This window comes from Salmo salar, chromosome 27 (assembly GCF_965601325.2).
Source record: "Salmo salar chromosome 27, fSalSal1, whole genome shotgun sequence".
Lineage (NCBI taxonomy): Eukaryota > Metazoa > Chordata > Actinopteri > Salmoniformes > Salmonidae > Salmo > Salmo salar.
In genome coordinates, this window is record NC_138317.1 from 36590001 (window position 1) to 36617500 (window position 27500).

The following is a 27500-nucleotide window of genomic DNA, read 5'->3' on the forward strand; positions in this document are numbered from 1 at the left end:
CTTTACGTAGTTGAAGGCCAATGAGAACTACTTGTCGGATCATTTGAGGTTAGTGGATAATAAGATGATGTTTGAGTTGAACATCATTTCATCTTGACGGCCTGATGTATGGCAACGTGACACTACTACCAGTGATTGAACTGGTTTGGCTGCTCCACCTTCCTCTCCTCCCCAGCTTATACTTGGGGCATTTTTGCTTTCCCCCCACTAAATAGTTAAGGTTAGGATTGGGGGAAGTGAATCTGATCCTAGATCTGTACTTAGGGGAAACTTCACCATGCTGTCCAACCACCAGCCCAAGAAGCCTACTGAAGCCCATTATTTAATCATTCTATTGGAAGACTTGGGTTTTACATGCATCTTAGTAAACAGAGATAGAGACAGGCTTCAGCTTAGCCGCCCTTAGCGGGCTAAATAATCTTCTGTTAGAGCAGTTTTACATGAATGTATTGCATTTCTTTAACACCACCCGCCATTGGACTCCCAGGGAGGGTTCTTCAGCTTGTCTCATCTCTGCAGGAATATTTTTCCTTCACTGTAAGACAAAATAACTAGGTACAGACATCAATTCACTTGAAGGCATTGTTACTGTAGTAGATACAGACCTACAGCCTAAAGTAAAGGTGCTGTACGGTTACATCGAATATCTTTACTCAGTGTTCTCCTGGTCCCTTGTGCATTGTTACTGGGACTACCATGCAGAATGGATTCTTGTTTCACTTTTTCTACCTTCTAAAGAGCCCAGTTCCTCTAGTCCTATTCCACCACACTGTCTTGCCGTGGACAGTCTTCAAGAGACATTTCCATTACAGATGCAGGAAGTCAGTCCCCAAGGCCAGAGCAGCATAGAGACTTGCCTTAGTTGGAAATCACATTACCAAACACAGGCTTGGAATTCACTCTCCCAATTGGAATGTTTCTCCTCTCTTCCTCCTCTCCTCTTCCTCCTTCTCCTCTCGTCCCTCCTTCTCTCCCATGGGGCAGTGATCAGGCCCTGGTATCCTCCACACTGTTTCCACTGGCCATCAGGCTGTAACTGGGGCACAGTTTAAACGGCCTGGCTTTGTATTTATGAGGGGAAATAGAATCTTCATAAATATGCAATGGCTTTTAAGTGTTTGGGCTGGAATCTCACATTTGTATTGCCTGTGTGTAGTACTATGCATTCATAAAGCCGCGCATGACCCCAACCCAGCCATGCGAGGCCAGAATGTCTCCTTGTCAGCCAGCCATAGACTTAACATGGAGCCCTAGTTTTGCTCACTTACAGCATTTTATGACAGGCATGTGAGTGGTCCATCTGGCCAGTCATAGACTTTACAGTCATAAGCTAGTCTATTGAGACTCTAGTTAGCACTTTAGGTTCGACTCGTCGTGAGTGGTCCGTCTGGTCAGGTCTGGGGGTTTGATGTTAAACTGGACAGACACTGAGACGATGTCACAGAGAGAGACAGGGAGGTTTTGACTGAGTGGCTGTTTGAGTGTCACATTGTTCCTGTGGAGCTGATCAGATGGGGGGGTAATGGTTGGTGCCCTCCTTGGCCACTCTGCCAAAGCTGCACACACCCCACTAATCCGCTCAGACAGGCTACCCACTGTCACTAGGCAGACGGGCCACTGTCACTAGGCAGATGGGCCACTGCCATGGCATAAGATAACATCACTCACACAGAACGGTTGTAAGAGCCTGTCTTCTCTTCACCTCTCAGTAGAAGGGATTCTATGTCTGTTATCAATATGTGTTTACTGTGTTTTGTTGTCTGTCTCTTTGCCTTTACTTAATTTCTGTAAGACATTGACTACTGTCTCTGAACTCAACTCTTCTGTGTTGCCCTACCGTACAATGGCTTGACTACTGTCTCTTAACTAAACTCTTCTGTGTTGCCCTAGCATTTAAATTTGTATTTATTTATTTAATTTCACCTTTATTTAACCAGGTAGGCCAGTTGAGAACAAGTTCTCATTTAAAACTGCGACCTGGCCAAGATAAAGCAAAGCAGTGCGACAAAAACAACACAGAGTTACACATGGGATAAACGAACGTACAGTCAATAACACAATAGAAAATCTGTATACAGTGTGTGCAAATTATGTAAGGAGGTAAGGCAATGAATAGGCCAATAGTGTCGAAGTAATTTAGAAATTTACACTGGAGTGATATATGTGCAGATGAGGATGTACAAGTAGAAATACTGGTGTGCAAAAGAGTAGGAAAAACAAATATGGGGATGAGGTAGGTAGTTGGTTGGATGGGTTATTTACAGATGGGCTGTGTGCAGCTGCAGCGATCGGTGAGCTGCTCTGACAGCGGACGCTTAAAGTTAGTGAGGGAGAAATAAGTCTCCTTCAGTGACTTTTGCAATTCGTTCCAGTCATTGGCAGCAGAGAACTGGAAGGAAAGGTGGCCAAAGGAGGTGTTGGCTTTGGGGATGACCAGTGAAATATACCTGCTGGAGCGTGTGCTACGGGTGGGTGTTGCTATGGTGACCAGTGAGCTGAGATAAGGCGGAGCTTTACCTAGCAAAGACTTATAGATGACCTGGGGCCAGTGGGTTTGGCAACGAATATGTAGCGAGGACCAGCCAACGAGAACATACAGGTCACAGTGGTGGTTAGTGTATGGGGCTTTGGTGACAAAACAGATGGCACTGTGATAGACTGCATCCAGTTTGCTGAGTAGAGTGTTGGAGGCTATTTTGTAAACAACATCGCCGAAGTCAAGGATCGGTAGGATAGTCAGTTTTACGAGGGTATGTTTGGCAGCATGAGCGAAAGAGGCTTTGTTGCGAAATAGGAAGCCGATTCTAGATTTAACTTTGCATTGGAGATGCTAAATGGGATTCTGGAAGGCGAGTTTACAGTCTAGCCAGACACCGAGATATTTATAGTTGTCCACATATTCTAAGTCAGAACCGTCCAGAGTAGTGATGCTAGTCGGGCGGGCGGGTGCGGGCAGCGATCGGTTGAAGAGCATGCATTTCGTTTTACTAGCATTAAGAGCAGTTGGAGGCCACGGAAGGAGTGTTGTATGGCGTTGAAGCTCTTTTGAAGGTTTGTTAGCACAGTGTCCAAAGAAGGGCCAGAAGTATACAGAATGGTGTCGTCTGCGTAGAGGTGGATCAAAGAATCACCTGCAGCAAGAACGACATCATTGATATATACAGAGAAAAGAGTCGGCCCGAGAATTGAACCCTGTGGCACCCCCATAGAGACTGCCAGAGGTCCGGACAACAGTCCCTCCGATTTGACACACTGAACTCTATCTGAGAAGTAGTTGTTGAACCAGGCGAGGCAGCCATTTGAGAAACCAAGGCTGTTGAGTCTGCCGATAAGAATAAGGTGATTGACAGAGTCGAAAGCCTTGGCCACGTTGATGAAGACGGCTGCACAGTACTGTCTTTTATCTATGGTGGTTATGATATTGTTTAGTACCTTGAGCGTGGCTGAGGTGCACCCATGACCAGCTTGGAAACCAGATTGCATAGTGGAGATGGTACGGTGGGATTTGAAATGGTCGGTGATCTGTTTGTTCACTTGGCTTTCGAAGACTTTTGGAATTAGTGCTGCGGGATGCAAATTTGTGTTTGAAAAAGCTAGCCTTTTCTTTCCTAACTGACTGTGTGTATTGGTTCCTGATTTCACTGAAAAGTTGCATATCGCGGGGTCTTTTCGAAGCTACTGCAGTACGCCATGGGGTGTTTTTGTGCTGGTCAAGGGCAGTCAAGTCTGGAGTGAACCAAGGGCTATATCTGTTCTTAGTTCTACATTTTTTTAAAGGGGCATGCTTATTTAAGATGGTGAGGAAATTACTTTAAAGAACAATCAGGCATCCTCTACTGTCGGGATGAGGTCAACATCCTTCCAGGATACCTGGGCCAGGTCGATTAGAAAGGCCTACTCACAGGAGTGTTTTAGGGAGCGTTTGACAGTGATGAGGGGTGGTCGTTTGACCGCAAACCTATAACGGATGCAGGCAATGAGGCAGTGATGGCTGAGATCCTGATTGAAAACAGCAGAGGTGTATTTGGAGGGCAAGCCATACCATGGCTTGACTACTGTGTCTTAACTCAACTCTCCTGTGTTGCCCTACCATACCATGGCTTGACTACTCTCTCTTAACTCAACTCTCCTGTGTTGCCCTACCATACCATGGCTTGACTACTCTCTCTTAACTCAACTCTCCTGTGGTCCGTCTCTGCAGGGGATCATCCAGAAGATTTTGGACATTCACAAGGTGAAATGCGTTGCGTGCTTTGGCCTGCGTCTCAGCCACTCCCAGTCTGGCCAGGTCCACTGGCTCCACCCTGATATGGGTGTGTCCCATGTGAGGGAGAAGTACGAACAGAACCGTTCCCAGGAGGAGTGGAGGTAAGCAGACTGTGTGTGTGTGTGTGTGTGTGTGTGTGTGTGTGTGTGTGTGTGTGTTTGTGTGTGTGTGTGTGTGTGTGTGTGTGTGTGTGTGTGTGTGTGTGTGTGTGTGTGTGTGTGTGTGTGTGTGTGTGTGTGTGTGTGTGTGTGTGTGTGTGTGTGTGTGTGTGTGTGTGTGTGTGTGTGTGTGTGTGTGTGTGTGTGTGTAAACCAATGGCCCTTAGGCAATGACAACATGTCTGTCTGCCTTTGTTGTCATGGAGATATGGAGCAGTTGGTGCCCCTGCAACACCTTTTAATCTGTGTGTGTTTTTCACTGCTTCAACTGAATGCCTCGGTAGGCACAAACTATATCGTTTTTCACTATCAAGTGGAGTTATGTGGCCATTCATTCTCCTATTAAGATAAAACCAACACATTGTATGTGTGAGCTATCTGTAACCATCACATGAAATATGTTCTGAACACAGAATTCATCATGGCTTCAGGATAAGCCACTTAAGAGCCACTACAGCTTGCATACTGTAGTACGCTGTTTTGCATTCAGAATGGCCTCATTTCATTGAACATTATAAACATCTTAAGTTTCAACCCTGACTTGGATCATCACTCGAGGCATTTCACAGTCCATCCTAAGTTACTGTCAAATGTTCCTCCTCGAATCTCCGCAATCAATCCTATGAATGGGAGTCTGAGGTAGTTTTTCTGACTGTCTTTGAGCCTGAAGTCTGTGTGCGTCCCAAACGGCACCCTATTCCCTACATAGTGCACTACTTTTGACCGTAGCCTATATAGGAAAAAGACTGCCATTTGGGACACAGCCTGAGTGTGCGTCATCTCTCTCTACATGGCTCTGCTATGGATGGGTAACTACCCTGACTTAAATCTGTTCACAAAGAACTGTCTGGCTTTTCTCACCCATTATGATTGGACCAGTGCCACTGACTAGGACACACTGTTGTGTTTTTCCTATCATGATGTGATTTCATATCCCAGAGTTCTCTCTCTCTCTCTCTAGTTTGTGATAGAACTCAGGGTGAGAGAAATGGGAAGCAACAAGAGTTCAGTCTCCCTCCTTCAATCGCCCTCCCCCCTCCTTCAATCGCCCTCCCCCCTCCTTCAATCGCCTCCTCCCTCCTTCAATCGCCCTCCTCCCTCCTTCAATCGCCCTCCTCCCTCCTTCAATCGCCCTCCCCCCTCCTTCAATCGCCCTCCCCCCTCCTTCAATCGCCTCCTCCCTCCTTCAATCGCCTCCTCCCTCCTTCAATCGCCTCCTCCCTCCTTCAATTGCCCTCCTCCCTCCTTCAATCGCCCTCCCCCCTCCTTCAATCGCCCTCCCCCCTCCTTCAATCGCCCTCCTCCCTCCTTCAATCGCCCTCCCCCCTCCTTCAATCGCCCTCCTCCCTCCTTCAATCGCCCTCCTCCCTCTTCCCTCCCACCTTCAATCTCCCTCCTCTCCTCTTCCCTCCCTCCTTTACTGTTCCACAATAAGCATACTGAGGAGCTGTGTGTGTGTGTGTGTGTGTGTGTGTGTGTGTGTGTGTGTGTGTGTGTGTGTGTGTGTGTGTGTGTGTGTGTGTGTGTGTGTGTGTGTGTGTGTGTGTGTGTGTGTGTGTGTGTGTGTGTGTGTGTGTGTGTGTTTGCGCGCGCACGCTTGGGCAAGCTCTCTTGCTGCATAGAAATGGCTCAAGGGTTTGTTGAATCTACTTAGAGTGGAAATCTTAAATTCCCTCACTCCACTGGACTGCAGTGTTCAGCTCTGTGCACAGAACAGCTCTTCTCACAGCCCAGCGCAGAACAGCTCTTCTCACAGCCCAGCACAGAACAGCTCTTCTCACAGCCCAGCGCAGAACAGCTCTTCTCACAGCCCAGCACAGAACAGCTCTTCTCACAGTCCAGCACAGAACAGCTCTTCTCACAGCACAGAACAGCTCTTCTCACAGCCCAGCACAGAACAGCTCTTCTCACAGCCCAGAACAGAACAGCTGTTCTCACAGTCCAGCACAGAACAGCTCTTCTCACAGCACAGAACAGCTCTTCTCACAGCCCAGAACAGAACAGCTCTTCTCACAGCCCAGCACAGAACAGCTCTTCTCACAGCCCAGAACAGCTCTTCTCACAGACCAGAACAGAACAGCTCTTCTCACAGCCCAGAACAGAACAGCTCTTCTCAAAACCCAGAACAGAACAGCTCCTCTCACAGCCCAGAACAGAACAGCTCTTCTCACAGCCCAGAACAGAACAGCTCTTCTCACAGCCCAGCACAGAACAGCTCTTCTCACAGTCCAGCACAGAACAGCTCTTCTCACAGCCCAGAACAGAACAGCTCTTCTCACAGCACAGAACAGCTCTTCTCACAGCCCAGAACAGAACAGCTCTTCTCACAGCCCAGAACAGAACAGCTCTTCTCACAGCCCAGAACAGAACAGCTCTTCTCACAGCCCAGAACAGAACAGCTCTTCTCACAGTCCAGCACAGAACAGCTCTTCTCACAGCCCAGAATAGAACAGCTCTTCTCACAGCCCAGCACAGAACAGCTCTTCTCACAGCCCAGAACAGAACAGCTCTTCTCACAGCACAGAACAGCTCTTCTCACAGCCCAGAACAGAACAGCTCTTCTCACAGTCCAGCACAGAACAGCTCTTCTCACAGCCCAGAATAGAACAGCTCTTCTCACAGCCCAGAACAGAACAGCTCTTCTCACAGCCCAGCACAGAACAGCTCTTCTCACAGCCCAGAACAGAACAGCTCTTCTCACAGCCCAGCACAGAACAGCTCTTCTCACAGCCCAGAACAGAACAGCTCTTCTCACAGCCCAGAACAGAACAGCTCTTCTCACAGCCCAGAACAGAACAGCTCTTCTCACAGTCCAGCACAGAACAGCTCTTCTCACAGTCCAGCACAGAACAGCTCTTCTCACAGTCCAGAACAGAACAGCTCTTCTCACAGCCCAGCACAGAACAGCTCTTCTCACAGTCCAGCACAGAACAGCTCTTCTCACAGCCCAGAACAGAACAGCTCTTCTCACAGCACAGAACAGCTCTTCTCACAGTCCAGAACAGAACAGCTCTTCTCACAGCACAGAACAGCACTTCTCACAGCCCAGAACAGAACAGCTCTTCTCACAGTCCAGCACAGAACAGCTCTTCTCGCAGTCCAGCACAGAACAGCTCTTCTCACAGCCTAGCACAGAACAGCTCTTCTCACAGAACAGAACAGCCCTTCTCACAGCCTAGCACAGAACAGCTCTTCTCACAGCCCAGAACAGAACAGCTCTTCTCACAGCCCAGCACAGAACAGCTCTTCTCACAGCCTAGCACAGAACAGCTCTTCTCACTGCCCAGAACAGAACAGCTTTTCTCACAGCCCAGAACAGAACAGCTCTTCTCACAGCCCAGAACAAAACAGCTCTTCTCACAACCCAGAACAGAACAGCTCTTCTCACAGCCCAGAACAGAACAGCTCTTCTCACAGCCCAGAACAGAACAGCTCTTCTCACAGTCCAGCACAGAACAGCTCTTCTCACAGTCCAGCACAGAACAGCTCTTCTCACAGTCCAGCACAGAACAGCTCTTCTCACAGCCTAGCACAGAACAGCTCTTCTCACAGAACAGAACAGCTCTTCTCACAGTCCAGCACAGAACAGCTCTTCTCACAGTCCAGCACAGAACAGCTCTTCTCACAGCCCAGAACAGAACAGCTCTTCTCACAGCCCAGCACAGAACAGCTCTTCTCACAGCCTAGCACAGAACAGCTCTTCTCACAGCCCAGAACAGAACAGCTCTTTTCACAGCCCAGAACAGAACAGCTCTTCTCACAGCCTAGCACAGAACACCGCACACCTGTTCAATAGGGGACATAAACCCTTTATTTATACTTTGTTAAGTGTGTGTGTGCTTGTCGCGCATCTGGGTTTTATGTCCATGTGTGTGAGATTTGCAGAAAGTCAAACAGTGTTAACTGGTTATAGTCTAGTTAGACAGACAGAGAGTTTCCCCTACTTACACTACATGATGCCCCCAGGGTTGGTTTAGTCATCTGAATGTTCCTGTCCTAGGAGTGAGTGATGTTGAAACACTGTCTTTCAGTGATCATCAGTGACACACACCTTCCTCAAAAGGAAGAAATCGAACCCTGAGGGCTCTGTGTGTGTGTGTGTGTGTTCGTGTGTTTATTCCAGAGGGCCTTTAGCTCACCCAGGAAGCTGGCATGTCAGGAGGATGATGTCATCCTCATATTAGCCTGTGGTTAACCCAATGCAGATGTCTTTCTTTTCCATCCACCACCTGTATGAATGACAGGCCTATTGTGGACTTGTCTAAAGGTGTTGTAAGTCATGGGGTTGGTTTGGACTTTGATGTCAGTGTTTTGGTGGTGGTGGAGCTCGGTGCTGAACAGTAGTACAGGGTGTGTGTGTGTTGATCAGTTTTTCAGTGCTAGATTAAAGTGTGATAGTAACAACCAGTGGTCCAATCAGACGATCTCGACGTGGAGGAATGTACAGTGCAGTGTCTATCTACCTATGGGTATATCATCCCTAACTGGTACTGCAGACCTTACAGATTTCATCCCATTATCACTAGATTCAGGTTTCGAATGGTGGTCATTATTCTGTTTGCAATATGTACACCAAGTCTTGAAGAACAACCAAGCTAAATCATTCGGCGAACTAAGTTCAGACTTTCATTTGCCAAAGTCAGATTTCATCCACTATTTACAGCTGAGACTATTTACTGAAACACCCCAACTGTGTAAAAATGAAGGGTGAGCCCTCTCCCATAGAAAAATATCTAATGAATATCCAGAAAAGGACAACTAGTAGTAAAACAATAACAAAACTATACCAATCTATTGCTGTCATGACACAGAGCAAAACTCTGCAAACTAAGTGCAGGTGGGAATCTGAATTTGTGGAGAATATTGAAAATCAAACTTGGGAGGCAATCTGTAGAAATGCTCAGACCGTTAAACACTCAAATACATGTAAAGATTATCAATGAAAATCATCCGGACGTACTTTCTAACTCCAGACAACATGGTGACGATAAGACCAGGAACAACCAGTGAATGCTGGAGAAAATGTGGGGAATTATTAGCAAATGATCTACATATTTTCTGGTCTTGTCCTAGAATAATGAAATTCTGGAATGATGTTTTTGCATTTTTAAACAATATATTTAAATGCTCCCTGGCAAAGAACCCAGAGAATGCTATCCTTGGAGTAATTCCTGAGCGGTTTCAAAATGCCTACCTATTAAATATACTTTTGTCTGCAGCAAAGAAATGAATTACAGCACATTGGCTGAATAAGGACATGCCTACCATAGAATAGTGGGCTTGTAGAGTAAAATAAATCTATTTAATGGTAAAGATTACCTATAAAATAAAACTGCAGACAGATGTATGTGAAAAAAAGACCTGCTCCTTATAAGTAATATTGCGTGGACATAAGACTCATTAGTCTTGAAACATGACAAACGGGATGACTTGTTTTTTGTGTTGTGATTATTATTTGTTTTTATAACATTTTTATTTGTATTTAATTTTGGGACTTAATTGTATAGTTATTTGATTTGTTATATAACCGTTTGTGTCTCAGAAGACCAAAACCTTAATAATATTCATCATATTTACTTCACCAACACTAGTTACACTTCCTGACGGGACGCCCCCAGGTGGTGAAGGTAGGAAACAACACCTCCACTTCGCTGATCCTCAACATAAGGAACCCATAAGGGTGCGTGCTCAGCCCCCTCCTGTACTTCCTGTTCACCCATGACTGCATGGCCATGCACGCCTCCAACTCAATCATCAAGTTTGCAGACAACACAACAGAAGTAGGCCTGATTACCAACAATGACGAGTCAGCCTACAGGGAGGAGGTGAGGGCCCTGGTGGAGTGGTGCCAGGAAAATAACCTCTGACCTCAACGTCAACAAAACGAAGGAGCTGATCGTGGACTTCAGGAAACAACAGAGGGAGCACGCCCCTATCCACATCGATGGAACAGCAGTGGAGAAGGTGGAAAGCGTACACATCACTGACAATTTGAAATGATCCACCCACACAGACAGTATGGTGAAGAAGGCGCAACAGTGTCTCTTCAACCTCAGGAGGCTGAAGAAATGTGGCTTTGGCCCCTAAGACCCTCAAACTTTTACAGATGCACAATTGAGAGCATCCTGTCGGGCTGTATCACTGCCTGGTACGGCAACTGCACTGCCCACAACCGCAGAGCTCTCCAGAGGGTGGTGCGGTCTTCCCAAAGCATCACCGGGGGCAAACTGCCTGTCCTCCAGGACACCTACAGCACCCAATGTCACAGGAAGGCCAAAAAGATCATCAAGGATATCAACCACCCGAGCCACTGCCTGTTCACCCCGCTAACATCCAGAAGGTGAGGTCAGTACAGGTGCATCAAAGCTGGGACCAAGAGACTGAAAAACAGCTTCTATCTCAAGGCCATCAGACTGTTAAACAGCCATCACTAGGCGGCTTCCACCCGTTTACGTAACCCTGCACCTTAGAGGCTGCTGCCCCATATATGTAGACATGGAATCACTGGTCACTTTAATAATGTTTACATACTGCTTTACTCATTTCATATGTATATACTGTATTCATTTCAACTGTATTTAGTCAATGCCACTCCGACATTGCTCGTCCTAATATTTATATATTTACTTTTACTTTTAGATTTGTGTATTGTTGTGAATTGTTAGATACTACTGCACTGTTGGAGCTAGGAACACAAGCAATTAAATACACCCGCTATATCATCTGCTAAATATGTGTATGTGACCAATATCATCTGCTAAATATGTGTATGTGACCAATAACATCTGCTAAATATGTGTATGTGACCAATAACATCTGCTAAATATGTGTATGGACCAATAACATCTGCTAAATATGTGTATGTGACCAATAACATCTGCTAAATATGTGTATGGACCAATAACATCTGCTAAATATGTGTATGTGACCAATAACATCTGCTAAATATGTGTATGGACCAATAACATCTGCTAAATATGTGTATGTGACCAATAACATCTGCTAAATATGTGTATGGACCAATAACATCTGCTAAATATGTGTATGTGACCAATAACATCTGCTAAATATGTGTATGGACCAATAACATCTGCTAAATATGTGTATGTGACCAATAACATCTGCTAAATATGTGTATGGACCAATAACATCTGCTAAATATGTGTATGTGACCAATAACATCTGCTAAATATGTGTATGTGACCAATAGCATCTGCTAAATATGTGTATGTGACCAATAACATCTGCTAAATATGTGTATGTGACCAATAGAATTTGATTTGACTATACAGAGTAGTGACACTAACTCCTCAGTAGATGGAAAAGGATATGGGTCTGGACACGCAGCAACCCAGACACCACTGCTGTCGGAGATCACACATACTGACTCAAGGTAACTTTAGTTATTGTCTGTCTGACTGACTGTGTCTGTGTGACTGTGTCTGTGTGACTGTGTTCTCATGCATGTGTTCGTGTGTGTTGTCACATTGATTATTTGCTCTCAGGGGAAGGGGAGTAGAGCTGATCTCATAAATTGACCACTGAAGTCCCTAATGCCATTTGTCAGTGTTGCCGATTACAGCCATCACCACATGAGGAGACAATAATGTAAATACAATAACATACAGTAAGAAGCCTGTCAGTACTGTTATGATTCAATACAATAATGTACAGTAAGAAGCCTGTCAGTACTGCTATGATTCAATACAATAACGTACAGTAAGAAGCCTGTCAGTACTGTTATGATTCAATACAATAATGTACAGTAAGAAGCCTGTCAGTACTGCTATGATTCAATACAATATCGTACAGTAAGAAGCCTGTCAGTACTGCTATGATTCAATACAATAACGTACAGTAAGAAGCCTGTCAGTACTGTTATGATTCAATACAATAACATATAGTAAGAAGCCTTATGATTCAATACAATAACGTACAGTAAGAAGCCTGTCAGTACTGCTATGATTCAATACAATAACGTACAGTAAGAAGCCTGTCAGTACTGCTATGATTCAATACAATAACATACAGTAAAGATCCTGTCAGTACTGCTATGATTCAATACAATAATGTACAGTAAGAAGCCTGTCAGTACTGTTATGATTCAATACAATAACGTACAGTAAGAAGCCTGTCAATACTGTTATGATTCAATACAATAACGTACAGTAAGAAGCCTTATGATTCAATACAATAACGTACAGTAAGAAGCCTTATGATTCAATACAATAACGTACAGTAAGAAGCCTGTCAGTACTGTTATGATTCAATACAATAACGTACAGTAAGAAGCCTGTCAGTACTGTTATGATTCAATACAATAACATACAGTAAAGATCCTGTCAGTACTGCTATGATTCAATACAATAACATATAGTAAAGATCCTGTCAGTACTGCTATGATTCAATACAATAACATACAGTAAAGATCCTGTCAGTACTGCTATGATTCAATACAATAACATATAGTAAAGATCCTGTCAGTACTGCTATGATTCAATACAATAACATATAGTAAAGATCCTGTCAGTACTGCTATGATTCAATACAATAACATATAGTAAAGATCCTGTCAGTACTGCTATGATTCAATACAATAACATATAGTAAAGATCCTGTCAGTACTGTTATGATTCAATACAATAACATACAGTAAAGATCCTGTCAGTACTGTTATGATTCAATACAATAACGTACAGTAAGAAGCCTGTCAGTACTGTTATGATTCAATACAATAACGTACAGTAAGAAGCCTGTCAGTACTGTTATGATTCAATACAATAATGTACAGTAAGAAGCCTGTCAGTACTGCTATGATTCAATACAATAACGTACAGTAAGAAGCCTGTCAGTACTGTTATGATTCAATACAATAATGTACAGTAAGAAGCCTGTCAGTACTGCTATGATTCAATACAATATCGTACAGTAAGAAGCCTGTCAGTACTGCTATGATTCAATACAATAACGTACAGTAAGAAGCCTGTCAGTACTGTTATGATTCAATACAATAACATATAGTAAGAAGCCTTATGATTCAATACAATAACGTACAGTAAGAAGCCTGTCAGTACTGCTATGATTCAATACAATAACGTACAGTAAGAAGCCTGTCAGTACTGCTATGATTCAATACAATAACATACAGTAAAGATCCTGTCAGTACTGCTATGATTCAATACAATAATGTACAGTAAGAAGCCTGTCAGTACTGTTATGATTCAATACAATAACGTACAGTAAGAAGCCTGTCAATACTGTTATGATTCAATACAATAACGTACAGTAAGAAGCCTTATGATTCAATACAATAACGTACAGTAAGAAGCCTTATGATTCAATACAATAACGTACAGTAAGAAGCCTGTCAGTACTGTTATGATTCAATACAATAACGTACAGTAAGAAGCCTGTCAGTACTGTTATGATTCAATACAATAACATACAGTAAAGATCCTGTCAGTACTGCTATGATTCAATACAATAACATATAGTAAAGATCCTGTCAGTACTGCTATGATTCAATACAATAACATACAGTAAAGATCCTGTCAGTACTGCTATGATTCAATACAATAACATATAGTAAAGATCCTGTCAGTACTGCTATGATTCAATACAATAACATATAGTAAAGATCCTGTCAGTACTGCTATGATTCAATACAATAACATATAGTAAAGATCCTGTCAGTACTGCTATGATTCAATACAATAACATATAGTAAAGATCCTGTCAGTACTGTTATGATTCAATACAATAACATACAGTAAAGATCCTGTCAGTACTGTTATGATTCAATACAATAACGTACAGTAAGAAGCCTGTCAGTACTGTTATGATTCAATACAATAACGTACAGTAAGAAGCCTGTCAGTACTGTTATGATTCAATACAATATCGTACAGTAAGAAGCCTGTCAGTACTGCTATGATTCAATACGATAACATACAGTAAAGATCCTGTCAGTACATAACATACAGTAAGAAGCCTTATGATTCATTACAATAACATACAGTAAGAAGCCTGTCAGTACTGTTATGATTCAATACTATGATTCAATTTCAGTTTCGTTACCTCAAACGGCACCCTATTGCCTATATAGTGCACTACTTTTGACCAAAACCTATTCCCTATATAGTGCACTACTTTTGACCAGGGCCTATAGGACTATGATGTCTTGAGCTGCAAGGACATGTGACCCCTGGATATAGACAGTCTGAACCTGTCAGGAAATGAAACCTGGAAGACGGACCTTGGTCGCATTCAGTTGGGAGAAAACCTTTTTTTTTTTAAACGGGGAAGGTACAACCTGAAATTGTCCAATAAGAACGCTGATTTCCCGTTGCAAAAGTTATTGCTACGTGTGTGCCCGAATGAACACAACCTAGGCTAGTTTTTCATATTTTTCAGAGTTGTAAACCACAGTGACCTTTATGAAACAAGATGAAGCTGTGTTTATTCATTAGTTCAGATTGAACGAGCTGCTAACCGATCATTACAAGGCTCTTTATTATTTTCCTCGAAGCACCAGCCATTTGATTTAGCTCCTAATTTCTCTATTCTAAGACTGGCTGACAAGACTCCTCATACGTGTGTGTGTGTGTGTGTGTGTGTGTGTGTGTGTGTGTGTGTGTGTGTGTGTGTGTGTGTGTGTGTGTGTGTGTGTGTGTGTGTGTGTGTGTGTGTGTGGTGTGTGTGTGTGTGTGTGTGTGTGTGTGTGTGTGTGTGTGTGTGTGATAAGATTCCCTACCATCTCCCAGTCATAAGTCAAATGAACGTTCCCCTAGTACGAACAGAGCGAACAGGTTGGGATCAGAGCGACCATTAGTTCTGTCAGGGAGTGGATGTTTAATCCCATAGAACAAGGTAAAGAGGTGTCTAGCAGCCAATGAAAGAATATAAATGATTCTCTCAGTTCGCCACTGCCAGGTGATTGGCAGGTGGTGGTGGAGGAATACCTAGGATAGGATAAAGTAATCCTTCTAACCCCCCCCCCCCCCCCTTAAAAGATTTAGATGCACTATTGTAAGTGGTTGTTCCACTGGATATCATAAGGTGAATCCACCAATTTGTAAGTCGCTCTGGATAAGAGCGTCTGCTAAATGACTTAAATGTAAATGTAAAATGCATCGGGGAAGGGGGGAACCATCAGAGAGAGAAGGAGAAGAGTTATGGTGTGGCACTGTGGTAGGCAGGTCTGGGATCAGTTGGAAGTGGGTGAAAGTGGAAGAGTTATCAGGCCGTGTCTGAGGAAGGAGGCTCAGGAAAACACACACGGATGATAACATGTTGTCTGTATTAGTTGTGGGAGAAAGAAAGACAGAGAGAAGGGAGACTAGAGGGAGAGGGTATGTTCAGAGACTCATGGTTTGACTGTAATAGTGAGTGAGAGAGATGCCAATAAAACCCTTTAATTTAATTGAAATTGAGAGAGAGGCACAGAAGACACATGGTTGTCATTAGTATGCCTGCTCTTGTCTGTGGAGACAACCAGGGGAGACGACCAGGGCAGACAACCAGGGCAGACCACCAGGGCAGACGACCAGGGCAGACGACCAGGGGAGACGACCAAGGGAGACGACCAGGGGAGACGACCAGGGCAGACGACCAGGGCAGACGACCAGGGGAGACGACCAGGGCAGACGACCAGGGGAGACGACCAGGGCAGACGACCAGGGGAGACGACCAAGGGAGACGACCAGGGCAGACGACCAGGGGAGACGACCAGGGGAGACGACCAGGGGAGACGACCAGGGCAGACGACCAGGGGAGAAGACCAGGGCAGACCACCAGGGGAGAAGACCAGGGCAGACGACCAGGGCAGACGACCAGGGGAGACGACCAGGGGAGACGACCAGGGCAGACGACCAGGGGAGAAGACCAGGGGAGACGACCGGGGAGAAGACCAGGGGAGACAACCAGGGGAGTGTTCTTTTATTTCTTCTCATTCTGTTACTTTTCGTCTCGTTATGCTGTCTGCCGTCTGCCTTTGACTAGCTGAACTGTAGGCTTTCATCTCTTAGTGACGTTTTAGATCACACACTGTGCACCTCTGACTATTCCTTTTTCAGATCAAATAACCCCACCCTTCCCCTCGTGTGCGTGTCACTGAGTAACTAGGAAGTGTTTGCATTAGAGCTGTTATAGCTTGAACTATATACTAGCTCCTGAAATGGGCGGCAGGTAGCCTAGTGGTTAGAGCGTTTGACTAGTAACTGAAAGGTTGCAAGATCGAATCCCCGAGCTGACAAGGTAAAACTCTGTCGTTCTGCTCCTGAACAAGGCAGTTAACCCACTGTTCCTAGGCTGTCATTGAAAATAAGAATGTGTTCTTAACTAACTTGCCTAGTTAAATAAAGGTACATTTAAAAAATGTAAAACATTATTGCTTTACAATATACATATTATCTTTGCTTCTGTGGACTGTACTGTGACTTAGCTTTGTGACTTATTGTGTAAAAACACAATTGGAGCACAAAAAAGCTCAGTTGGAGACTATCCTATCAACGGGACCCGAGCAACTGTAATATCTGAACAAGGCCATGGATAATATACAACCAGCTTTTTTCCCTATGCACCAGCAGGACAAAACGGCAACGTCGGGTAAGCTCAGGAGGGGTGGTGTGTTTGTTAACAACACCTGCTCAGTTGATCTCTAATATTAAGGAAGTCTTGAGGTTCTGCTCTCCTGAGTTAGAATACGTCATGATAAGCTGTAGACTGCACTATTCCTAGCAGTCTATGTACCACCACAAACCGATGCTGACACTAAGACCACACTCAACGAGCTGTATAGGGCCATAAGCAAACAACAACCGAACAACAAAGTATTCACACCCCTTGACTTTTTCCACAAAATTGAGATTTTGTCACTGGCCTACACACCCCATAATGTCAAAGTGGAATTATGTTTTTACAAAATAATGAAAAATTAAAAGCTGAAATGTCTTCAGTCAGTAAATATTCAAGCCCTTTGTTATGGCAAGCTAAATATGTTCAGGAGTAAAAAAATCTTAACAAGTGTCATAATACCTTGCATGGACTCACTCTGTGTGCAATAATAGTGTTTAACATTTCTGAATGACTACCTCATCTCTGTACCCCACACATACAATTATCTGTAAGGTCCCTCAGCCGAGCAGTGAATTTCAATCACAGATTCAACCACAAAGACCAGGGAGGTTTTCCAATGCATCGCAAAGAAGGGCGCCTATTGCGATATGGGTGTAAAAAATTAAGCAAACAGATATTGAATATCCCTTTGAGCATGGTGAAGTTAATTACACTTTGGATGTGTAATTAAGGATCAAGGATTTCACCATGAGGCCAATGGTGACTTTAAAAAAGTTAGAGTTTAAAAGCGTGATAGGAGAAAACTGAGGATGGATCAACAACATTGTAGATACTCCACAATACTAACCTAAATGACAGAGTGAAAAGAAGGAAGCCTGTACAGAATAAAAATATTACAAAACATGCATCCTGTTTGCACTAAAGTAAAACTTCCAAAAATGTGGCAAATAAATTAACTTTATGTCCTAAATACAAAGCGTTATGTTTGGGGCAAATCCAACACAACTGAGTACCACTCTTAATATTTTCACGTTTTTTAGGATAAAAAGAAACTGAACAAAGCTAAGCACAGGAAACTTCTAGAGGAAAAACATGAATGTCTGCTTTCCAAAATACACTGGGAGACAAATTCACCTTTCAGCAGGATGTTAACCTAAAATGCAAGGCCAAATATACACTGGAGTTGTTTACCAAGGCGACATTGAATGTTCCTGAGTGCCCTAGTTAATTTGAACTGAAATCGCATGAAAATCTATGGCAAGATTTAAAAATGTCTGTCTAACAATTATCAACAACCAACTTGACAGAGCTTGAAGAATTGTTATAATAATGTGCAAATATTGTACAGTCCAGGTATGCAAAGCTCTTACAGACATACCTAGAAAGACTCACAGTAATTGTTGCCAAAGGTGATCCTAACATGTATTGACTCAGGGGTGTAAATACTTATGTAAATTAGATTTATGTATTTCATTTTCAAAACATTTGGTAAAATATCTAGAAACATGTTTTAATTTTGTCATTGTGTGTAGATGAGTGATATAAAAAGGACTAAGATCAAATCCTACTACACCGGCTCTGATGCTCGTCGGATGTGGCAGGGTTTGCAAACTATCATGGATTACAAATGGAAACCCACCCGCAAGCTGCCCAATGATGCACGCAATCATGCCAAACGAGTGAAATGTAGACTACAGTCGTGGCCAAAAGTTTTGAGAATGACACAAATATGAATTTTCACAAAGTCTGCTGCCTCAGTGTCTTTAGATATTTTTGTCAGATGTAAATAGTACATGAACAGTGATTATTTTTGATTGTAAGAGAGCGAGAGAGTTCACTCATTAACACAGGAGAGGCTGTCGTAGCGCCTAATTAAGCTCCACACATGAATGGTCTCAGGATGCTTTACTGTTGGCATGGAATACTGAAGTATAATTAGAAGCATTTAATAAGTGTCAAAGGCTTTTATTGACAATTACATGAAGTTGATGCAAAGAGTCAATATTTGCAGTGTTGACCCTTCTTTTTCAAGACCTCTGCAATCGGCCCTGGCATGCTGTCAATTAACTACTGGGCCACATCCTGACTGATGGCAGCCCATTCTTGCATGATCAATGCTTGGAGTTTGTCAGAATTTGTGGGTTTTTGTTTGTCCACCCGCCTCTTGAGCATTGACCACAAGTTCTCAATGGGATTAAGGTCTGGGGAGTTTCCTGGCCATGGACCCAAAATATCGATGTTTTGTTCCCCGAGCCACTTAGTTATCACTTTTGCCTTATGGCAAGGTGCTCCATCATGCTGGAAAAGGCATTGTTCGTCACCAAACTGTTCCTGGGTGGTTGGGAGAAGTTGTTCTCGGAGTATGTGTTGGTACCATTCTTTATTCATGGCTGTGTTCTTAGGCAAAATTGTGAGTGAGCCCACTCCCTTGGCTGAGAAGCAACCCCACACATGAATGGTCTCAGGATGCTTTACTGTTGGCATGACACAGGACTGATGGTAGCTCTCACCTTGTCTTTTCCGGACAAGCTTTTTTCCGGATGCCCCAAACAATCGGAAAGGATATTCATCAGATAAAATGACTTTACCCCAGTCCTCAGCAGTCCAATCTCTGTACCTTTTGCAGAATATCAGTCTGTCCCTGATGTTTTTCCTGGAGAGAAGTGGCTTGCTTCTTTGCTGCCCTTCTTGACACCAGGTCATCCTCCAAAAGTCTTCGCCTTACTGTGCGTGCAGATGCACTCACACCTGCCTGCTGCCATTCCTGAGCAAGCTCTGTACTGGTGGTGCCCCGATCCCGCAGCTGAATCAACTTTAGGAGACGGTCCTGGCACTTGCTGGACTTTCTTGGGCGCCCTGAAGCCTTCTTCACAACAATTGAACTGCTCTCCTTGAAGTTCTTGATCCGATAAATGTTTGATTTAGGTGCAATGTTACTGGCAGTAATTCCTTGCCTGTGAAGCCCTTTTTGTGCAATGTAATGATGACGGCACGTGTTTCCTTGAAGGTAACCATGGTTGACAGAGGAAGAACAATGATTCCAAGCACCACCCTCCCTTTGAAGCTTCCAGTCTGTTATTCAAACTCAATCAGCATGACAGAGTGATCTCCAGCCTTGTCCTCGTCAACACTCACGCTTGTGTTAACGAGAGAATCACTGACATGATGTCAGCTGGCCCTTTTGCGGATCACGATACCTTGCTCCCAGACAGACTAAACAACTTTTTTGCTCACTTTGAGGACAATACAGTGCCACTAACACGGCCCGCTACCAAAACCTGCGGGCTCTCCTTCACTGCAGCCAACGTGAGTAAAACATTTAAACGTGTTAACCCTCGCAGGGCTGTATGCCCAGACGGCATCCCCGGCCACGTTCTCAGAGGATGCGCAGACCAGCTGGCTGGTGTGTTTACAGACAAATTCAATCAATCCTTATCCCAGTCTGCTGTCCCCACATGCTTCAGAGGGCCACCATTGTTCCTGTTCCCAAGAAAGCTAAGGTAACTGAGCTAAATGACTACCGCCCTGTAGCACTCACTTCCGTCATCATGAAGTGCTTTGAGAGACTAGTCAAGGGATCATATCACCTCCACCCTACCTGACACCCTAGACCCAATCCAATTTGCTTACCGACCCAATAGGTCCACAGACGACGCAATCGTCATCACACTGCACAGTGCCCTAACCCATCTGGACAAGAGGAATACCTATGTAAGAATGCTGTTCATCGATTACAGCTCAGCATTTAACACCATAGTACCCTCCAAACTCGCCATTAAGCTCTGACCCTGGGTCTCAACCCTGCCCTGTGCAACTGGGTCCTGGACTTCCTGACGGGCCGCCCCCAGGTGGTGAGGGTAGGTAACAACATCTCCACCCCGCTAATCCTCAACACTGGGTCCCCACAAGGGTGCGTTCTCAGCCCTCTCCTGTACTCCCTGTTCACCCACGACTGTGTGGCCATGCACGCATCCAAGTCAATCATCAAGTTTGCAGACGACACTACAGTGGTAGGCTTGATTACCAACAACCTCGAGACGGCCTACAGGGAGGAGGTGAGGGCCCTCGGAGTGTGGTGTCAGGAAAATAACCTCACACTCAATGTCAACAAAACAAAAGAGATGATCGTGGACTTCAGGAAACAGCAGAGGGAGCAGCCCCCTATCTACATTGACGGGACAGTAGTGGAGAGGGTGGAGAGTTTTAAGTTCCTCGGCGTACACATCACGGACAAACTGAAATGGTCCACCCACACAGACAGCGTGGTGAAGAAGGCGCAGCAGCGCCTCTTCAACCTCAGGAGGCTGAAGAAATTTGGCTTGTCACCAAAAACTTTGACAGATGCACATTCGAGAGCATCCTGTCGGGCTGTATCACCGCCTGGTACGGCAGCTGCTCCGTCCATAACCGGAAGGCTCTCCAGAGGGTAGTGAGGTCTGCACAACGCATCACCGGATGCAAACTACCTGCCCTCCAGGACACCTACACCACCCGATGTCACAGGAAGGCCAAAAAGATCATCAAGGACAGCAACCACCCAAGCCACTGCCTGTTCACCCTGCTAACATCCAGAAGGTGAGGTCAGTACAGGTGCATCAAAGCTGGAACCGAGAGACTGAAAAACAGCTTCTACCATCAGACTGTTAAACAGCCATCACTAACGTTGAGTGGCTGCTGCCAACATACTGACTCAACTCAAGCCACTTTAATAATGGGAAAAGTGATGTAATCAATTTATCACTTGCCACTTTATATTATTTATATTAGATAATGTTTACATAACCTACATTATTCATCTCAAATGTATATACTGTACGCTATACCATCTACTGCATCTTGCCATCTTGATGTATTAAATGTATCACTAGACACTTTAAACAATGCCACTTTATATAATGTTTTCATAACCTACATTACTCATCTCATATGTATATACTGTACTCCATACCATCTATTACATCTTACCTACGCCATTCGGCCACCACTCATTTAGATGTACATATTCGTATTCATTCCTTTACACTTGTGTGTACAAGGTAGTTGTTGTGGAATTGGTAGATTACTTGTTAGATATTACTGCATGGTCGGGAACTAGAAGCACAAGCATTTCGCTACACTTGCATTAACACCTGCTAACCATGTGTATGTGACAAATACATTTTATTTTATTTTATTTCTTAACAAAAGAATCACTGGCATGATGTCAGCTGGTCCTTTTGTGGCAGGGCTGAAATGCAATGGAAATGTTTTTTTTTAGGATTCAGTTCATTTGCATGGCAAAGAGGGACTTTGCAATTAATTGCAATTAATCTGATCACTCTTCATAACATTCTGGAGTATATGCAAATTGCCAACATACAAACTGAGGCAGCAGACTTTGTGAAAATTTATATTTGTGTCATTCTCAAAACTTTTGGCCATGACTATATACTCGCTTTAAGGCAAGCAACAAGCAACACTAGCTGCTACCGAGTGGCTATAGTGGATAACGCCCTTGTCCCGAAGCTAGCATCAATTAGCCTCGAGCCAGGCGCATCTCCCGGCTAGCAAACAAAATTACTCCAGCTACAATACCTCTTTTGCTAATTGGCCTGGACCCTTTGTTGACACGGAGCCCCGAAGATCCATCACGACGGGTCTGCCGACGTAATTCTGTCCGTTGTGCCCTCAACCGGCCTTTGCCGGACGTCGGTGAAGACACTTCTGCTAGCCCCAGCCTGCTATCTTTATGAACGCCGTGTCTCCCGCTTGTTAGCGTAGTAACAACTACCTAGCGGCTTCCCTGTTTCATCTATTGCTGTTCACTGGACCCTATGATCACCTGGCTACATAGCTGATGCCTGCTGGACTGTTCATTAATCACGGTACTCCATTTAGTTTATTTTGTTTATCAGTCGGCCCCAGCCTCGAACTCAGGCCCTGTTTGTAGTTAACTGACCCTCTCTGCCCATTCTTCAACATTTTACCTGTTGTTGTTGTCTTAGCTGATTAGCTGTTGTTGTGTAACCCATTGTTGTCTTAGCTAGCTCTTAGTTAGCTCTGCGGTGACCTCACCTAGCATAACTAGTGCCTCCAGAGATGCAACCTCTCTCATCATCACTCAATGCCTAGGTTTACCTCCACTGTACCTGCACCCTACCATACTCCTGTCTGTACATTATGCCCTGAATCTGATCTACCACACCCAGTAACCTGCTCTTTTTATTCTCTGTCTCCAACGCACTAGACGACCAGTTCTGATAGCCTTTAGCCGTGCTCTCATCCTACTCCTCCTCTGTTCCTCTGGTGATGTGGAGGTTAAACCAGGCCCTGTGTATCCCCAGGCGCTCTCATTTGTTGACTTCTGTAACCGTAAAAGCCTTGGTTTCATGCATGTTAACATCAGAAGCCTCCTCCCTAAGTTTGTTTTACTCACTGCTTTAGCACACTCCACCAACCCTAATGTCCTTGCCGTGTCTGAATCCTGCCTTAGGAAGGCCACCAAAAATGTGGAGATTTCCATCCCCAACTACAACATTTTCCGTCAAGATAGAACTGACAAAGGGGGAGGAGTTGCAGTCTACTGCAGAGATAGCCTGCAAAGTTCTGTCATACTTTCCAGGTCTATGCCCAAACAGTTCGAGCTTCTAATTTTAAAAATGAATCTCTCCAGAAATAAGTCTCTCACTGTTGCCGCCTGTTATAGACCCCCCTCAGCTCCCAGCTGTGCCCTGGACACCATATGTGAATTGACTGCCCCCTATTTATCTTCAGAGTTCATTCTGCTAGGTGACTTAAAATGGGATATGCTTAACACCCCGGCCATCCTACACTCTAAGCTAGATGCCCTCAATCTCACACAAATTATCAAGGAGCCCACCAGGTACAACCCTAAATCCGTAAACATGGGTACCCTCATAGATATTATCCTGGCCAACTTGCCTTCCAAATACACCTCTGCTGTTTTCAATCAGCATCTCAGCGATCACTGCCTCATTGCCTGCATCCGTTATGGGTCCGCGGTCAAACGACCAACCCTCATCACTGTCAAACACTCCCTAAAACACTTCTGCATGCAGGCCTTTCTAATCGACCTGGCCCAGGTATCCTGGAAGGGTATTGACCTCATCCCGTCTGTAGAGGATACCTGGTTGTTCTTTAAAGTAATTTCCTCACCATCTTAAATAAGCATGCCCCTTTAAAAAAATGTAGAACTAAGAACAGATATAGCCCTTGGTTCACTCCAGACCTGCCTGCCCTCGACCAGCACAAAAACATCCTGTGCCGTACTGCACTAACATCGAATAATCCCCGCAATACACAACTTTTCAGGGAAGTCAGGAACCAATACACACAGTCAGTTAGGAAAGCAAAGGCTAGCTTTTTCAAACAGAAATTTGCATCCTTGTAACGCTCATCGTAAGTGGTAGTTGAAGTGGACCAAGGCGCAGCATGGTAAGTGTCCATGATTACTTTATTCATAAACACACTCAAACAAAATAACAAAAGCGAAAACGAAAATGCACAGTTCCGTCAGGTACAGACACTAAACAGAAAACAACCTCCCACAAAACCAGGAAGAAAACAGGCTGCCTAAGTATGATTCCCAATCAGAGACAACGATAGACAGCTGCCTCTGATTGGGAACCACACTCGGCCCAAAAACAAAGAAACAGAAAACATAGATTTTCCCACCCGAGTCACACCCTGACCTAACCAAACATAGAGAATAATAAGGATCTCTACGGTCAGGGCGTGACAATCCTGCAGCTGTAACTTTAGCAAGTTCTGTTACACTGTAAAGTCCATGGAGAATAAGAGCACCTCCTCCCAGCTGCCCACTGCACTTAGGCTAGGAAACACTGTCACCACCGATAAATCGAGATATTTCAATAAGCATTTCTCTACGGCTGGCCATGCTTTCCTCCTGGCTACCCCAACCCCGGCCAACAGCTCCGCAACCCCCGAAGCTACTTGCCCAAGCCTCCCCAGCTTCTCCTTCACCCAAATCCAGATAGCAGATGTTCTGAAAGAGCTGCAAAAGCTGGACCCGTACAAATCAGCTGGGCTAGAAAATCTGGACCCTCTCTTTCTAAAATTATCCTCCGCCATTGTTGCAACCCCTATTACTAGTCTGTTCAACCTCTCTTTCGTATCGTCCAAGATTCCTAAAGACTGGAAAGCTGCCACGGTCATCCCTCTCTTCAAAGGGGGTGACACTAGACCTAAACTGTTACAGCCCTATATCCATCCTGCCCTGCCTTTCCAAAGTCTTCAAGAGCCAAGTTAACAAACAGATCACTAACCATTTCGAATCCCACCGTACCTTCTCCGCTGTACAATCCGGTTTCCGAGCTGGCCACGGGTGCACCTCAGCCACGCTCAAGGTACTAAACGATATCATAACCGCCATCGATAAAAGGCAGTACTGTGCAGCCGGCTTCATCGACCTGGCCAAGGCTTTCGACTCTGTCAATCACCTTATTCTTATCGGCAGACTCAACAGCCTTGGTTTCTCAAATGACTGCCTCGGCTGGTTCACCAACTACTTCTCAGATGGAGTTAAGTGTGTCAAATCGGAGGGCCTGTTGTCCGGACCTCTGGCAGTCTCTATGGGTGTACCACATGGTTCAATTCTCGGGCCGACTCTTTTCTCTGTAAATATTAATGATGTTGCTCTTGCTGCGGGTGATTCCTTGATCCACCTCAACGCAGACGACACCATTCTGTATTCATGTGGCCCTTCTTTGGACACTGTGTTAACAAACCTCCAAATGAGCTTCAATGCCATACAACACTCCTTCCGTGGCCTCCAACTGCTCTTAAATGCTAGTAAAATCGCTGCCCGCACCCGCATCACTACTCTGGACGGTTTGGACTTAGAATATGTGGACAAGTACAAATACCTAGGTGTCTAGCTAGACTGTAAACTCTCCTTCCAGACTCACATTAAGCATCTCCAATCCAAAGTTAAATCTAGAATCGGCTTCATATTTCACAACAAAGCCTCCTTCACTCATGCTGCCAAACATGCCCTCGTAAAACTCACTATCCTACCGATCCTTGACTTTGGCGATGTCGTTTACAAAATAGCCTCCAACACTCTACTCGGCAAACTGGATGCAGGCTATCACAGTGCCTTCCGTTTTGTCACCAAAGCCCCATATACTAGCCACCACTGTGACCTGTATGCTCTCGTTGGCTGGTCCTCGCTACATATTCGTCGCCAAACCCACTGGCTCCAGGTCATGTATAAGTCTTTGCTAGGTAAAGCTCCGCCTTATCTCAGCTCACTGGTCCCCATAGCAACACCCAACCGTAGCACCCGCTCCAGCAGGTATATCTCACTGGTCATCCCCAAAGCCAACACTTCCTTTGGCCGCCTTTCCTTCCAGTTCTCTGCTGCCAATGACTGGAATGAATTTCAAAAATCGCTGAAGTTGGAGACTTATATCTCCCTCATTAACTTTAATCATCAGCTATCTGAACAGCTCACCGATCGCTGCAGCTGAACACAGCCCATCTGTAAATAGCCCATCCCACTACCTACCTCATCCCCATATTGTTTTTATTTACATTTATTTGCTCTTTTGCACACCAGTATTTCTACTTGCACATCATCATCTGCACATCTATCACTCCAGTGTTAATTTGCTAAATTGTAATTACTTCGCTTCTATGGCCTATTTATTGCGTTACCTCCTTACTCCATTTGCACACACTTTATATATATTTGTCTATTGTTATTGACTGTACTTTTGTTTATCCCATGTGTAACTCTGTGTTGTTGTTTTTTGTCACACAGCTTTGCTTTATCTTGGCCAGGTTGCAGTTGTAAATGAGAATTTGTTCTCAACTGGCCTACCTGGTTAAATAAAGGTGAAATTTAAAAAATTTAAAAACATGCATGAGGCACCAGCTGTTCTGGACAACTGTGCGATCAGTGTGAGTAAAACCTTTAAACAGGTTAACATTCACAAGGCCGCAAGTCTAGACGAATTACCAGGACGCGTGCTTAGAGCATGCACTTACCAGCTGGCAAGTGTTTTCACTGACTTTTTCAACCTCCCCCCAACACAGTCTGTAATATTTACATGTTTCAAGCGGACCAACATAGTCCGTGTGCCCAAAAACACCAAGGTAACCTGTCTAAATGACCATCTCCCCTTAGCAGACGTGTAGCCATGGAATACTTTGAAAGGCTGGTCATGGCTCACATCAACACCATCATCTCAGACACCCTGGACCCTCTCCAATTCACACACTGCCCCAACAGATCCACAGATGACGCAGTGTCTATTGCACTCCAAACTGCCCTTTCCCACTTGGACAAAAGGAACACATTTACATTTGAGTAATTTAGCGGACGCTATTATACAGGAGCAATTAGTGTTAAGTGCCTTGCTCAAGGGCACAGCGGTAGATTTTTCACCTAGTCACCTCCGGGATTTAAACCAGCGACCTTTTGATTACTGGCCCAATGCGCTAACTGCTAGGTTACCTGCCGCCCTGTGAGAATG

The 27500-nt window shown here is 44.5% G+C and overlaps 2 protein-coding genes across 2 annotated transcripts in view; both read left to right on the forward strand.

The window, feature by feature from the left end:
* Positions 1–12140, forward strand: part of LOC145850261 (focal adhesion kinase 1-like) — a 36689-nt gene extending 24549 nt beyond the window's left edge. Inside the window, exons 3-4 of the mRNA XM_082970238.1 lie at positions 4202–4368; positions 10017–12140. Of these exons, the coding sequence (XP_082826364.1) occupies positions 4202–4368; positions 10017–10029 (180 nt within the window). The 3' untranslated portion in view covers positions 10030–12140. The remainder of the gene's footprint in view (positions 1–4201; positions 4369–10016) is intronic.
* The window catches only part of LOC106588992 (focal adhesion kinase 1), a 110901-nt gene continuing 87726 nt past the window's right edge, over positions 4326–27500 (forward strand). Inside the window, exon 1 of the mRNA XM_014178603.3 lies at positions 4326–4368. The gene's annotated coding sequence lies outside the window, so the exon portion shown is untranslated. The remainder of the gene's footprint in view (positions 4369–27500) is intronic.